This window comes from Nannospalax galili, unplaced genomic scaffold, assembly GCF_000622305.1.
Source record: "Nannospalax galili isolate Female #2095 unplaced genomic scaffold, S.galili_v1.0 scaffold1174, whole genome shotgun sequence".
Classification (NCBI taxonomy): domain Eukaryota; kingdom Metazoa; phylum Chordata; class Mammalia; order Rodentia; family Spalacidae; genus Nannospalax; species Nannospalax galili.
In genome coordinates, this window is record NW_008335361.1 from 1,200,864 (window position 1) to 1,217,085 (window position 16,222).

Here is a 16,222-nt window from a genome sequence, read left to right on the forward strand (position 1 = left end):
TGTATCAAAGCACTGCAAACAGGACTTTTATCATTGGAAAGAATGAGATAATAATCCCATTTATGCTGCAAGCAGTAAATGGGATTAAAATGATAACATCTGTTTATGGTAGTATGCATGCTATTCTAAATCACTAGAGATCAGAAAGGCCAAAATTCTCCTCTGATAAGACCGTTCTGCTTTTATTTCCCCAATTCATGCCATATATACTGTTTCAATAACATAGAGATCAGGCCCTTTGATGGGGAGAAGAGTTCTGAGAAAAATCTAAAGGAACAGGCTCTCGGCAGTTCTCGTTCACTCTTGGCCTTAAAATGAATGCTAAGACTCAGGCTGCTTTTATTTAATCACCACTGAAATGCTTCACATAGTAAATGCCCTGCCCCACTATACATCTGCAGTCATTTACTGCACACTCAGCCATCCAGAAGCAACATCCTACCTGCAGCAAGCCTTTCCCGAGTCATGACTTCTTTTAAGAACCAATCTTGTTTGAACTGCAAGACATGCGTGGTCCTGACCCTCTCTAGGACAGCATAGGATCCCAGCCCAATGAGGCCAACAGGAAGAGAGTGGAGCTTATGGGAGTGAAGCATCATGCTCCAAACCCTGTTGGTCCCTATTAGAAGGATGCCCATTCTGACCTTGCCCTCTAAGAAATCATTTATGGCTTACTGTGAGACTTCAGTGTGTACAACTATAGAAAGGGACGTGGCAGATACGAGAAACTTGGAGCGGGGGCAGCGGGGGGCGGGGAGAATTTGGTCAAATAGGGAAATTTTTTTAATTTTTTATTAAATACTAGTTTCCCAGGCCTGACTGTCGTAGGTGTTGCAGAATCCATGTGTCTTTAAACTCCCTAACTACTTCTGATGAAAGTCAGATGTGAAAATTGTTGACATTGGAAGGAACACAACAAAGGCCGCCAAAAGTGACTGTCATGTTCAGCCAGAAGGGATGAGTGTGAGTCTGAAACTGGATGATCTCCCTGGTGTATAGGGAGATTTGGACCAAACAGTCCTTGGAAGTCTCTTCCTAGACGCAAAGACTGGAGCCAAGACTCCAGGACCCATCTGAGGCCATGGTCAAACAGAGTTGAGCCCACCATCCCAGTGCCCTGGATTTTCACAGAAGTCCTGTTGTTTCTGTTTTTGTTTGTGGGTGTTGTTACTGTCTTACCTGTCACAGGGTTAATGCTGCTGTGAATGAAGTTTCTCCAAAGCAATCTTGGAGCCCTGTGAGACCAGGGAGCTGTAGCCTGGGACAAATGTCCTGAAACAGAAAGGGGCACACAGAGATAAATCGTGGGCTGAGGGCCCTGGAGGCAAATTCCACAGCCTCAGCATTGGACTATGAAGACTCGAGCTTTAGACTTGAAACACACAGTACTGAATGAAGCATTTGCCAGTTGCCTCACTTCATTTAACCCAGAAAACCTAAAAATGCTATGAACTGCTCCCCACAGAACCGAGTTTTCCTTTCCCTCCTCTGCCTCTCACCTGGGTGCCCAAGGTAAGGCTCTCCCTAAGGAAGTGAGCCTCTTATACCCATCCACTCTCCAAATCACATCACCCTTTTGGGCCTGACAACTGCTTCATAAAAGCAGACAACCATTATTTTATTCTTGTCAAAGTAATAGCTACACAAGGTATAGTCCAGCCAAGCTTAAGATAAAAGAAAAACTCTACCTACTCCAAGCTTCTGACCAAACCCCAAGACGCAGGGTGCCATCTTATACTTCTTCTGGTACCTTTCCTTCCAGCTTATCTAGATCCTAGGCCAGCCTCACCACAAACACACCTGCTAATTTGAGACTGTATCTGTTCAACTCTGACATTAAGAATAGTGTTTGAACAGTCCAGGTACATTTGGTATTTCTATCTTAATACTGCTCCTGGTTATATCTTAACACTAACCACTGTCCATGGCATTGGACAGACATAGCCTAAATCTAATCTCGTAAGTGTTCACATGGACTGTGGTGAAGCTTGAGAAAGATGCTCACTTGGTCAAGAATAGCTGATATGCCTTGAAAAGGAAAGGAGGGAAATAGATAGAATTGGTGCTTTGTCCCTCAAAAGGCGGTCTGAGCCCTATCTTGGGTTTTCTGTCTGAAATTTTGAAAACAAGTGCTGCTGTGGAGACTTGTGGTTGGTCTCTAAATAACTAACTGAGGAAGTGGAAATTTGGCTGAGTCCACGGAAACTGTTTCAAGAGGCCCAAAAAGGACTCTGAATGGAATCATTTCCAGGAGAAAGCAGCCATTGTCCATGTCTAGACAACTGTTAAGAAAGGGAAAAAGACCAGGGTGGTCAAATTGGTCAAGTGTAAGGAGAATGTTTTGGAATGAGGAACAGTAAACACTGCCCAAAACTGTCAGAATGAAAGGTTTTGAGAACATCGTGCACTGTGCCCATAATGTGGTCCAAGGCAGGAAAACCCCAAAGACAACTCTCCCAGAAAGCGATGGTGGAACAGAGCCCCATTGTGAGGTCAAAATGAAATGATGGGAAAGGAAAGTTTTCAGGGTCTTGTCTGTTGCTTATACCTATTTCACTATGAAATAAAACTTGTTGTCAGTAAAGAAAGAATCCAGAGCCTGTTCTGACATAGGAGAAGGGACCTGGGGATGGGCTTATTTTATTAGCCAACAGAGGGCTGTGAAAGGCTACTCAGTAGCACAGTATTTAAACTTGGCACAAAACCAAGCCAGAGGAGAAGAAAAGGGGCCTAAGGAAGGCTGAGATGTGCCAGGGTTTCACGGCTCCAAGGCCAGGAGACTTGAATGCAAACTGTGCCATCACTGCTTTCCCAGAAGTTTTGATCTGCCAGGAGCTCCCAGCCATGAGATTCTGCCTCACCATTCAAAGCAATGGAGCCAAGAAACCATTGACCAAAACCTCTGAAGCTGTGAACCAAAACCAATTTCTCCCTCCTTTTAAGGTGCTTACCTCGAGTATTTTGACACAACAGCAGATAGGTGACTGGCACAGAGTCTTTCAAAGAGAACTCTCATAATTAATTATCCAGAATGAGTTTTCTTGAGCTGTCATCCCAACCTGAATTAGATCAAAAGTATGAACTCAAAGCCACATGACAATGTGCAAGTTCATTTCTGTACCTCTGCCCACAGCATCCCAGGGAACCTGGGAAATGTGGCTGAGCCATAGGAGCCCCCACTCCTATACCTTCCCACTTTCCTGTCCTGAAGCTTAGCTACTTGGAGCATTGCTCAGTTCATTTACCTGATGATAAGGATTCTTTTAACTGTGCTGGGCACATGAGGGACAATTTCTTCATAATCGGTGATGAAGATAAACACTACAGATGTCATTTATGGAGTGTCTGCTCCCCTGGGCATTCTGTCAGTGTCATACTCACCAACTCATTCATTTTCATAAAAATGTCCTGAAACAAATACTAAGTAATTATAATTTTATGGTTGTATAAAATGGAGTTTATAACACAAAGCAAAAATTTGTTCTGGGCAATGAAATTAACAATGAGTGCAAATGAGACCTGAACTCCAGTGCATCCAAGCCCAAACCCCCCTCATTCCTCTTTGCCTCCTGCTATGGCCTCTAGAAACTGCATATATTGACCAGACAAATCACCTCAAACCTCCAGCCTCTACAGATGGGTTCAGTGATGGGACAATTTCTTCACTGCCAACAAAAAATCCTTGTCTCACTGGTTCCCAGCCACACACTCCCCTCTTCTTGGGAAGGGGCACCCCAGTGTCTCCCCTCACTCTCCAGCATGAGTGCTTGTATATCACCAAAAGCCATTTCAACTTCCCAGGAAAATAAAACCTGGGTTCCAAAAAAGACAAAAGACTAAACCTCGTGTGCCATAATGTGGCTATGGTTTGTTCCCACCAAGACTTGGGTTGGTACTCAGTCCACAAAGTGAGAGTGTCGGACTTTTAAGAGGTGATAGGTCATGAGGCTCCATTCTTATGGGGGAATGAAGTTCTAGTGAGAGCAAGTTTGGTGGACTGATTACCCCAAGAGGAGGTTGCTATAAAGGAGACCAACCTCCCCCTCCATCTCTCCCTCTCCCTGTGGCCACTCCTCCAAGAACACTACGTGTCCTGCTGCCATGAAGTCCCTGCTAGAAGTCGAGCAGAATGCTGATACCATGATGCTCTTGGGCCTCCAACAACAACAGCAAAAATGTACTAACACAAAGCTGTGTTTTCAAATAATAAAAGAATGAGGAACAAATAGATGGTTTGGGAGCTTGAGATAATAACAATGACATCAATTACGATGACTAACACAGAACACACTCCCTAAAAGCTGAGATCCAAACTCAGACTCCAAAGAGAGGACATAGTACAGAGATCCACCCACAGAACAGTGTGACAAGGAGTCAGGGTGGAGCCAGGGAGCAGGCCCAGCTTGCATGCAGGCTCAGACCTGGGTGTGTCCTGGCATTTCTCTCCCTTTCCCAGCCAAGGTTAAATTATAACCTTCTTCGCCTCATCAGTGAAGCAACCAGTATTCTTTTAAGAAACAAATACGAGAGACATTGTTGAAATTTGTCTTTTTCCATTTTCTTTGGGTAATAACAACACCATAGACAGAGTAAGTTATAAAGTTAAGAGATTTATCTTGCTCCCTGTTCCTGGTTCAAGGCCAAGGGACCAGCATCTGGTGATGACAAAGGCCCAAGTAGGCACATATGGAGAGACAGGGGTGCTCCTGAGACCAGGCAAGCAAGCTGGCTTTCATAGCAGAAAGATAAACCATTAACCTGTCAAAGCAAATAACTAATCCATTCACAATGGGAGAAGCTGAATACCTTTAAAGGTCCCCCTGGTGCTCGCTTGCTCTCTCTCTCTCTCTCTCTCTCTCTCTCTCTCTCTCTCTCTCCTCACACTGGGTCTCTCATAATCTAGGCTACCAGTCTTCCACTGACCTATACTTCTTGCCCAAGTTCTGCTTCTGAATATCTCAAAATGGGATTAAATTTCGGAATGAACTTTGGCAGAGACAAGCCATATTCAAACCACAGCAGAATCAGAGGGCTTTGAAAAATGAGCTGCTCAATAAGTACAACTGAACTGTGCATCTGGGGAGTGAAGAGCCACCTCCTACAGGTGCCTCCCTCCCAACACGTACATGCCACACTCCAGCTGAATCACACATGGTCCTGTAAAAAGCGGAAGCAGGCAACATACTAAGAAGAAACTATAGGAGAAAAAATGACTTTTTAAATGAGATATGAAAATGCAAAAGCCCTAAACAAAATGCTGATGTGTTGAACTGTGCTTTATTTGTGAATCTTCACAGTAAGACAGAGCGTTAGCACAGAGATCCCTAATAAAGTTAAACAAGGGACTCTCTCACATCCCTGCAACTCCCCTGGAGACACATATATGCACATGGAATCCAGGCCAGGGTGCCCTCTCTGCACCCAACTTCAAGAGGAAGAGAGTAGAATCAAGGCCGTAGGGAATATTCAAATAATGAATCTGCTAGGACAAGGTCCTAAAGAATGGAAGAAAGCAGGGGCTGGAGAGATGGCTCAGCGGTTAAACGCACTGGCTGTTCTTGCAGAAGACCAAAGTTTGAATCCCAGCACCCACATGGCAGCTAACAATGATCTCTAACTCCAGTTCCAGAGACTCCAACTCCCTCTTCTGTCCTCTGTGGGTACTGCACGACACAGGTGCACTCACACACATGCAGGTACAATATTCATAAAATAAAAATAAATAAATAAATATAAATAAATAAATAAAAATTTATTTAAAGAATAGATCAAAGCAACAATCATGAAGGGGTTATTGCTACAAGTGCCAACAAGGAGACTCACAGTTGTGAGCTGAGGATAAACACCCAAACTGTGAGAAATGCAGCATGATTATCCATGAAAAATATTGAAGGTACAAGGCTTAATTATGAGCAGGTTATCTCCAGGGCTTGGGACCAAGTGATTTGGTTTGGAACTGTTTTGGATTTTGGAAAATTTGCATATATACAATAAAATATCTTGGATATGGAACCTAAGTCTAAACATGAAATTCGTCTGTGATTTGTATACACCTAATGTACATAGCTCAAGGGTAAGCTGGAAGAACACTTCAGCGTCCCTGCATTTCAGCATGGCTGAGCCAGAGGTGGAATTTTTCACTTGTGGCATCATGATGGAACTTAAAGCTTCCACTTTTGAAGTATTTCAGATTTTAGCTTTTTAGATAAGGAATGTTATCTATCTACTGCTTTAGTTGACTGTCTCCAGGTAAGGCTTCGTGGAGCCAATTAACACAGAGCACCTAGCACATGCCTGGCAACAGTGGGGCCGGGGAGAAACTGCTTGTTGTTGGTATCTGTCCTAAAAATAATAAGCAGTTCCTTGCCTGGCTAAGCCTATGTATTTGAGTTTCTATTATACCGAAGCCTATATTTTACCTAGCAAAAGTGGCTGTAGCATTTTTTTTTATCTTTTTCTTTGTTTATAATAAAGATTTTCTTTTTCTTTTTCTTTTTTTTTTTTTTTTTTTTTTTTTTAATTTTTTGGTTCTTTTGAGACAGGTTCTCCCTGTCTCAAACTTACAAAGATCCTCCTGCCTTTGCCTCCCAAATGATGGGATTAAAGGTATGCACCTCCATGCCCGGGCTGGGTTTGGGTTTTTTCTAACACTAAAGTGTCCAGGAAAGAAAACAGTGGTCAGTATGAACATAGAATTCAGCTCAATAAATACTGGCCTGTGTGATGAAAGGCCACAGGACTTCTGTTTTCTGGTAGGGAAGAAAAGGCAATTTTTTTCTTCCATTTTGCAGTATTAGAGCTTGAACCCAGGGCCTTGGGCATATTAGACAAATAACTGACAGCTGAACTTCACCCCCAGCCCTTGGTTCTTCGGGACAGAGTCCTACCATATAACCCAGGCTTGCTTTGAACTCATGATCCTCCTACCTCAGTCTTCTGAGTGAGGATTATAGATGTGGGCCACCATGCCCGGCACATGGCATTTTAATAGAAAATATATCAGCAGCAACAAATACATTTATAAGAAGAATGTACTTACATCAGAAAACCGTTTTTCCTCTCTCCTTCCCATCCTCAAATCCACTTTGGCTACATGTAGCTTAAGTTACAATGGAAACCTTGGTTTCTGTGCAAACAAACACCAAAAGAGATGGAAAAGCCAGCTCTGAGCACTTGGAGGCACAAGCACAGTGTCCCCAAAATGCACCACATTCTGTCTCTCAGAGCAGAGCTGACTGGAAGGTATAGCACTTAGAAGCCAGGAGGGGAAAAAAAGTGGGGGGGGGGCAGCAGGGATGGAACCTCCAGGGCTTTCAATTTGTATACGCAAGTTTTCCTCAACTTAGGCTTCACAGACCTTTGACCATGTTTGTATTTTAACTTTTCCTTTTGCCATCAGTGCATGGCATTGGGGGTTTTTAGTTAAAATTTGCTGGGAGTCTATGTGGGACTTGTCTTTTAAATTACCAAAACTCAAGATTACCTGAAGACTGTGCTTCTTAGAAGCCCTAGGTGCAAGGGTTGGGGCAAGGATAGGGGTGCAGATCTGCCCAAAATCCTGGAATCCAGATCAGTGAGATGGCTCAGCGGGTCAGAGTACTTGCTGCCCAAGCCTGGTGACCTAGATGCAATCACTGAAACCCACATAAAGGTGGAAGGAGAGAATCAGCTCACAAAGTTGTCCTTTGACATCCACACACACCTTGACCCACACATAAAAACACAATAAAAAATGAAAATTAGAAATAAAGAATCCTGGAATCCCACAGCATCTCTTCCACCTGTGACAGAGACCTCTTCCTCTGGATCCTGTCCTAATTTCCTTTTTTGGTCTTGTGAATTCTGGATGCGATCTTGTGTCCAGCACTGGGAGACCCAAGGGATGTGGGGTTACTTGGGAGTCCCCTAAGGAAATGCCAAGCCGGAAATGCAGGGCCCTGAGGAAGTGGCCTGGAAGCCAAGCAGGTGCTCCTGGGACCTGTCTGACCCACAAAGCCAGGGGCAGGAATGGAAAAGATGGAGCAAGACAGTCAGAGGATGAGGCGACATGAAGCCAGGCAAAAAGGACAGCACCAGGGATACACTATGAATCTGAGTCACTCTAAGTGCGGCCAAGGAACCAGACACTCCTTCATCCCCCTGCATGAGAAGAGCAAAGTCCTTCCCAGAATAGCCCTCCTGGATCAGAATCCTACATGGGGAACTTAATGTTTCATTAAGAGATTCTGGTCCCCCTCTCAAGTTGTACATGACTACAAAAGAAAGCGACAGTGACTGGGGGAAGGCACCCGGATGCAGTCAGAGGACACTCAGGCACACAGAGCACACCCTGAAGATGGCTGCCTGGAGGCCCCACTTCCCCTTCAGCTTCACAGATAAGGCCTGGCAATTTGGTCTTAGTCACTATACTTGATGCTTCCAGAAGTACAGAGCTTCGGTTCTAGGTAACAAAGCCCATGTCACAAGAAGTTACTGAGACTTTCCTATGTGACCTGCATGAGATGCTCAGTGTCAGCAAAACAAAGAGGGGCACCTCGGGTATTCTGCCTGCCCTGGAGGGAAAGTCAGCATCTGCTCAGGATGTAGCTCAATGCACTAGAACTCTTACAAAGTTGTGAGAACTTTAGAAAAGAGGTAATGTTTGGTCTAAGTATTTGAGTATTTAAAGGGTGAGCAAGAGTGTGTGGAGACAAAAGGAGAGAAGTTACCCACAGGGAGGGATAACCATGAAGAAAGCGGTGACAGGTGCTGGTGGCTCACTGGTCAGACTCCCAGGCTTTCTGCAGGATTTCTGCTCGTGTGCTCGGGGTGCTACAGTCCAGGGTTCCCATTCACACTTTACTTGATGTCTTGAGATTCTAGCCTCTCAGCTGAAGAGTGAGGCTATCTCGGGTATTTAAGGACACAACAAGCATTTGGACACAGTTGTAAGAGTCAGCAGTACCTAGCACATGATCCCCAGAAGCTACACATAGCTATAAATGCAGGATAGAGGCACACTTCACACAGACCAGGCTTCAGTCTTGTTGAGAAAGACTGGTGTTCAGCTTGTCAGCTCCTTTTCTTGCTGGGATTGGAGTGTATAACTAACTGTCTCTCCAGGCCTCACCCAGAACTGTGATGATCCTGGCCACAAGAGGGCAGCAGTGACCACAGACCAGGTACACCCCAGGCATCCCTGAGGTGCCTGTACTTTTCCCTTTTTCACATTCGCTACTCCCAGAATTCTAAGCGTAAAGGGCCACCCCGCTGCAGAAACTTCTGAGGGGATTACCCTTATATAACCAGCCAGGACGCCAGCATAGAACAGTAAGGAGGCACGACCCTGGGCTGAGCAGCTGGGCTTGGGAAAATGAAACTGCACAAAGGGGCCCCTGCCCTTCTCAACTCTCAACTCTGGACACCCCAACATTGGCACCACCTTCCAGAGGCCAGTACCAGGTTGTTCAGGTTGTGGTATTGGAGGACAGATTGTTGGGGCACAATGGAACATTGGGAACATCAAGCCAAGATGGGGGGGGGGGGTCGGGGGCGACAGTGATCTCCCTGTGCCACGCTGTGGCTCTACACCTACTCTGAGCAGTTCTCATTTCCCCTGGTCAAGATGCTACACACATCTTTTAACTCTGTCCCTTCCAGGGTCGTTGTCTCCCTCTACTGGCTTGTCCAGAAATTACCTTCCACTAACACCTAGAGCTTGTGTCCTTGAGGTGCAGGGATCCTAAGTCAGGTCAGGGGGCTCCCTTTCCCCTTGCTGGTTCTCCCCAACTCACCCTGCCTGGGCCCTTCTGCTTCATCCAGGACAGGAGGTGACTGAACAGCTTCTGCTGAGGGAGGTGGTACCACGTGTGGAAGGGACATGGTGTAATTGCAGAGAGGAGGACCATAGGAGGAGTTTGGAGCCCAAGGACTGAACTTAAGAGCTGGAACTATGGGAGCAGGGCTACAAGGGCAAAGACAAGGGGAAGAGCCTGAAGCATGCCGTGTCCAGCTGGGAGGAGGGCTCTGCCCTGGGCATCACTGCTGCTTCTCTTAGGGTTCCAACCCCAGGGAATTCGTGCTTGGTGTTCTGAAAAGGATAAATTAAGTGTCTATGTCAGTGACCCCGACACAGTGAAGTTTGCTTTGAACACATTCAACGAGCAGAGCAAGGATGAATATGCCTACGGGCTGTCGCTGATCCTGAGTTTCTCAAAGGTGCAGGTGGGTGACCTCCTCCACTCCATGTCCAGAGACATGGAGCGGGTCAGTTAGGCTTGGTCCAACGTTTGTAGTCCATAGTTGAGTTACAAGTAACTTACTCCATTGGTTTGAGGGGTTAGAATGCTTTTCTAACTTACTCATTCTTTTAAATTAGGTCTACTCACATAAAAGATCTTTTTCTATATTATCATTTTTTGCAACACCATTTAATTAAGTTTAGATCAAGAATGGTGGTGCATGCCTGTAGTTCCAGCATTTAGGAAACTAGGATAGAAGGATCTAGAGTTTGGAGACAATCATCATCATCATAATTATCATCTTCTTTTTCTTCTATTTAGAATAAGCACTTTTTTGCAAGCTTTTATTGAATTTTTGTGAATTTCATACAATATGTTTTGATCATATTTAGACCCCTTCCCTATCTTCACCCTGTTTATAGCCCCTCCCCACCAGATTTTATGTATTCTGTCATATATGCTAAGGCCTAGTGAGCCAAGTTTGTGTCCCCAAATGTCCTTTGGTGTATACAAACCAGGTCAACCTATCTAGTGTTACTACCATAAAGAAAATCAACTCTCCCTGCCCTAGTAGTTATGGCTGCCAGTAACTCTTCGGCTAAGGTTGGGATTCTTACCCATTTCCCCACTTCTGTGCTGGGTTTCTGTATGGTTTGAGTCTGCATTGGTCTTGTGCACACTGTCACTATTGCTATGAGTTCATATGAGCAACTTCCCAGCTGTCTGGAAAACTCTATTTCCTTATGATCGTCTACCACCTCTGGCTCTTACGGTCTCTCTGTGCCCCCTACCCCTTCCCCAGTGATCCCTGAGCCTTAGGTGGCAGAGGTTTGATGTAGATATCCTGTTCAGGGATAAGTACTCCGTAGTCTCTTATTCTCTGCACTTTGACCAGTTGTGGCTTTCTGGGTTAATCACCATCTTTAGCATGAAGGTTTTCTGGTGAGACTTGAGATATGCATAAATATTCCTCCTGCTCCTGTTCCACTATGTTCCCTGAGACTTAGGTATAGAGGTTGCATTGTAGATGTATCACTTAGGAGAATAGGCACTTCTAAGGAGAGCTATCTACTAAGGAAAAGATTTTCATGAAAAAATTCAATAGATAAAGACTGAAAATTATATCAAAACCACAGTTTTAAAGTTTTATTAGCATGTATTAATTATTGACAATAATGAGTTTCATCATGGTATTTCCATACATGTCATAATGCGTTCAGGTCATATTCACCTCCCATGGCTCTCTCTTGTTTTCCTCCTACCCCTGCTGATTCCTTTCCTCTTCCCAACTTATCCCCTTTCTACTTTTATGTCTCTTTTTATGAATCTAATGAGTTTAAGTAGGGCTACTTACAGAAGCATGGGTGAGGGGCTATTTACAATAGCATGGGCACTTTACAAAGATATAAAAATTTTATTAAAGCTACTGGAGGAAGCTGGTACAGTGGTGCATGCCTTTAATCCCAACACTTAAGAGACAGAGGCAGGTGGATCTCTGTGCGATTGAGGTCTGACCTACATAGTGAGTTTCAGGCCAGCTGGAGCTATAGGCAAACCTTGTCAGCAACAACAACAACAACCACAAAAAGCAATTGGAGGGCTGGGGGACATGGCTCATTCAGTAAAGTGTTTGCCACACAAGTTTGGGGACATGAATTCAGATCCCATCACCCATGTAAAAAGCCTGGTCAGGTATGCATGCCTATAATCCTAGTGCTGCAGAGACAGAGACAGGAGGATCTGGAATGGGTAAGCTCCAGGTTCAGTGAGAGAACCTGTAGGTGACCCGCCAACTGTCCTGAGAGCCATGGGCCAACTCAGCTCCTCCCGATTTCCTCCTGCTCTCCATTTCTGACTAACCCACTCAGCCTATTGACTATATCAGTCCCTCTCCCTCATCCTAAGATACCTTCCCCATGATAGAATCCCTGTAGAATGTCTTCAGGATCACAATATTCATCTTCTAAAGCACCACTTCAGCTCATGGATAGGGGAACTTTATTTCTCTTCCCTCCACAGGAAAGACAGGGGCCCACTAGCCTTGCAAAGCTCCTGAGAATCCCTGTGCAGCATCCTAGCTGGACCTGCTCTCTGAGCTCTCTCAGGCTGAAACCTCACCTGTGAGTTCTGGCTCTAGCTTTGCTATAGAGATAGTGTCAGTTTGGTGGGAAGAAAGGATGGAGGGTTGGAAGGATGGGGAAGGGATGAAGGATGAGCAGAGTGGGAAGAAGTAGAAGGAAGAATTTGCTTGTAGAAAGCAGAAACTCTTCCTGAAACCATTGCTCCAATCCTGCGTGCTGGTGTCTAGCAATTGCATTGTAAGCGTTTTCTTGCTGTAGCTCAGGTGACAGCACACTGCAGATCTGGCTCCAACGCTTGGATTGAGATTATCCAGTAAACATTTTCAGAGCCACTGCCTTCCCAGAACATGCACCCCATCTTCTGGAAATGTAGGTGTAGGTTCACACACCCAATGAAAAGGAAGCCTGAATCACACTTGGTGGAGTGGTGTGTGGGAACTTGAGATGGGCAATGTATTAACCTCTATAATGTGGTCTGTGACATCCCCTGGCCTTTATAGACCGCCTCCCCTTGACTCTAGAAAAGATCCCCTTACTTCACTACAAGAACCTGATGCCAGGACATAGGGGAACTCCAAATGCAGGAGGGAGTCTGGGTCGCTTGCCCATATTAACCACAGACACAAGATCATCTACAAAAGAGTAGCAAGAAGGGTCTGTTCACTTTGGTCTTTTTCTGCCTACAGACAAAGCAACCAGACATTTTCTCCATGAAACTGCAGCTGGAAAGAACCATCTGTAAGAAACATGAGGAAAGCCTTGACACCTGTCCCTTTCAGGAGAGCCATGAACGGAATAATGTAAGGCAGAGCACCTACCTCCCTCATTTTCACAGCTGTGGGTGCCAAAGGGGGCTGGTGGACATGCTCAGCAGGTGACAAGAGCCATGCTTTGAGATCTAAGGAAGGGCTGGCGGCAGGGTCCACAGGACTCTCCTCTTAAGCATCAATGTCTACTTACCAGGCAGACAGCCCGAGGGCTAGCTACAGAGCCCTAGTCAACCTGTGTACCCAATTCTGCCCACTCCAGCCTTGTAGCTGCCTGCTTCTAGAAATGCATGGCCTCAGAATGTGTTTCCCTGATCCTGTGTCCTGAGCCTGAGTAGAGGATGCCCCTTGACCGGTCCTTAATTTCTTCTCTTGCCTTCAAGGAAAGAATTTAGTAGATTTTGAAATTATCTTTGCTTGTATATGCAGATCTTAGGGGGCCCTCACTGACCCACAACCTGAGGAGGGAGTGGGAAAGGGGGCCTTGCTGTCCTCCCTCCAAGACCTGTGCTTTGCAGAACTGAAGCACCTGTTGTGAACGATAAGAACAAAGTCAGCCTCATTCTGGGGACAACTCCATCCAGAGCTAGTAGAACTCCTCATAAGAGGCATAACTAAAGACTTAAATCTGGCAGCAGTCAATACCTTCTGAGACAGAGAATCCCTTACCATTCCTGGAAACTTACATCACACAGGGACAGCCCAGAGGTCCTCTGGGTCGGGGAGGGGACACTGACTGAGTAAAGGAAATGACACAAGTGCCCCTGGGCTGGGTCATGAAGACGCCCAAGTCCAGATGCAGCTCACTATTCACTGAAGGCTCAGGATGGGGATTACAAGCATGGAGGTTATACCTGCAAGCCAAAGCCCTCTTCCCCCATTTGCTGGCCGAGCAAGTGATGAGGTTGGGGGGACAGCATTGACTATAAGCCACGGACTTCAGCCTCCTCCATCCATTTTCCCATTTTGATCATTCCCTCAGACCATCACCTGCTTCTTCACCGTTAGCACTCAGCGCTCAGCAAACCAGTTCAGCATCTTGAAGAAGACATGCTCTGAGGGTCCCCCCAAACACACTGACTAGGATCACCAGGAGTTGATACTTCGGAGGCTGAGCGGCTGCTGTTTCACATCCTAGAGTTTTATAGATTTCTCTTTGTACAGATACAGATTTATTATACATAATAAATCATTAAACGTCAACATTTCATGAACTTTCTGGGTTGTGGGCATGTGGGTGGCAGTTGGGCATTTAATGGAGTTGTGTCAACAGGACAGCCTGGTGGCTTAGGAGCAATGTCCTCCATCTTCCACCAGGCTGCCGGCTCTCACCTAAAGCACCTGTTCCACCCTCCCTGTCTGGCTCAGGGCTTAGTGTCAAAAGAATTCCATCAGCAAGTCATTTGTACCGTGCAGGTTTAGAGAAGAAAAGTCGGGGGGGACACTCAGCGTCACTGGGAGGGAGGCAAATATCAGCCTCCCAACTTCAGGGCACCGAAGTCAAAGAGGAATTTCCACATTGATTTGAAAACCTTTTCCAGCAGGATAAATCTTCACAAACCAGAGTCTAAGCTCTAAAAAGAAACTGTCATATCCTCCAACTACATTAAATAACATGCTCTTTGACCAGGCATAGTGGCACACACTTTTAATCCCTGCACTCAGGAAGCAGAGGAAGGCAAATCTCTGTGAGTTCAAGGCCAGTCTGTTCTACATAGGGAGTTCCAGACTGGCCAGGAATATAAAGTGGGAGCATGTCTCAAAATAATGCTCTTTCCAGACAAGCTTTCTCTCCGTTGATATGCCTTCAGCATTGATCTGCAGCAACAGATGAACTTTAGAAAGACAATAATTCCCTAGATGCTTATTATAACCCATACTCTTAACTGCTGAGTCATCTCTCCAGCCCCTCATTTATGCTTTTATATGTGTGATCTGTCACAGTAATAAACAATGAGAAAACATGCAATATTTTATGATAATAGATTTTAAAACTTAAATGAATTAACAAATATTTGGAAAATACAGCTTAAATTACTCAAGAAAATACAGAACTTATGAATAGACTAATAACCACTAGAACATATGAATAATAAAATAACTTTCCCAGAAGAACTCAAAAGTAAATTTTCTAGGCCCACCAAACATTAGAGGAGAGAATAATCTCAATTTCACAGGCTCTTAAACAAAATCAAAGGAACACAGGAAACAAGAAACATTTTCAAATTCATAGAATATGCCAAAAACTGTTTTAACAATAAATATGACAATGGGTATATTCTAATAAAGGACAGGAAGAGATTCAGAGCAATCACACTCAGGAAAATAGAAAATCAAGAAAATATTAGCGTAAAACTTCAGCAATATATAAATCAAAGGCTATATCCTGACCAAAGATTGTCATTAAGGAAAAAAAAAGTTCTCTCATTTATATAACTTGGAAAGCAACACTCCAAAGGTTTCCATGTAGAGCTGTATCACCAGAAATAATTGAAGTGTCTACACTAGTAATATAGGGTTTTGTGTTAGCTAAACGTGTTGCATGTAAAATTTTGGTGCATTGGCACATGCCTTTAATCCCAGCACTTGGGAGGCAGAGGCAGGCGGATCTCTGTGAGTTCGACCAGCTGGGGCTACAGGGAGACCCTGTCTCATAAAGACCAAAAAAATTTTTTATCATTATTTTATGTGTATGAATGTATTGCCTGCATGTATGTGAGTGCACCCATGCCATGCAATGCCGTGGAGGTCAATATTTCAGTCTTTTGTACACATGTACAAATATATCTCTATCTACATGCTTCCTTAAGATAGACAAAGCTGGCTCAGCAGTTAAGAGCACTGACTGCTCTTGCACAGGAAATGGGTTCAATTCCCAGCACCCACATGGCAGCTAACAACCACCTGTAACTCCAGTTCCAGGGGATCCAATCACCTTCTGACCTCTGCAGGCATTGCACGACATGGGTGCACTTACACACAGGCAGGCAACACACTTATACACATAAAAAAATAAAAATAATAAATAAAATATTTTAAATAAATCTTTTAAAAATTGGGGGCTGGAGAGATGGCTCAGCGTTTAAGAACACTGGTTGTTCTTGCAGAAGACCCAGTTTCGAATCCCAGTACCAGCATGGCAGCTAACAACTGT

General features: G+C 44.7%; 1 protein-coding gene and 1 long non-coding RNA gene across 2 annotated transcripts; one reads left to right on the forward strand and one right to left on the reverse strand.

Moving 5' to 3' along the window:
- Positions 1-1,199: 1,199 nt before the first annotated feature.
- On the reverse strand, positions 1,200-7,111 carry LOC103731644. The gene is made up of 3 exons (XR_607148.1): positions 7,040-7,111; positions 2,952-3,059; positions 1,200-1,272 (listed from the first exon to the last, which is right to left on the reverse strand). It is a non-coding gene; the product is annotated as an uncharacterized LOC103731644 (long non-coding RNA).
- Positions 7,112-9,978: 2,867 nt separating this feature from the next.
- Positions 9,979-14,152, forward strand: Cst9l (cystatin 9 like). Its single transcript, XM_029562031.1, has 3 exons — positions 9,979-10,203; positions 12,988-13,101; positions 14,051-14,152. The coding sequence occupies exons 1-3, from the start codon at positions 9,979-9,981 to the stop codon at positions 14,150-14,152; spliced, it is 441 nt and encodes a 146-aa protein (XP_029417891.1).
- The last annotated feature ends 2,070 nt before the right edge of the window (positions 14,153-16,222 follow it).

Excerpts from the sequence above, each read along its gene's own strand:
- Cst9l (XM_029562031.1), top strand. The coding sequence starts at position 9,979 with ATGCCGTGTCCAGCTGGGAGGAGGGCTCTGCCCTGGGCATCACTGCTG. Across the intron at positions 10,204-12,987 it reads TGAGTTTCTCAAAGGTGCAG|ACAAAGCAACCAGACATTTT; the intron begins GTGGGTGACCTC and ends TTCTGCCTACAG. Across the intron at positions 13,102-14,050 it reads AGAGCCATGAACGGAATAAT|ACCATCACCTGCTTCTTCAC; the intron begins GTAAGGCAGAGC and ends TCATTCCCTCAG.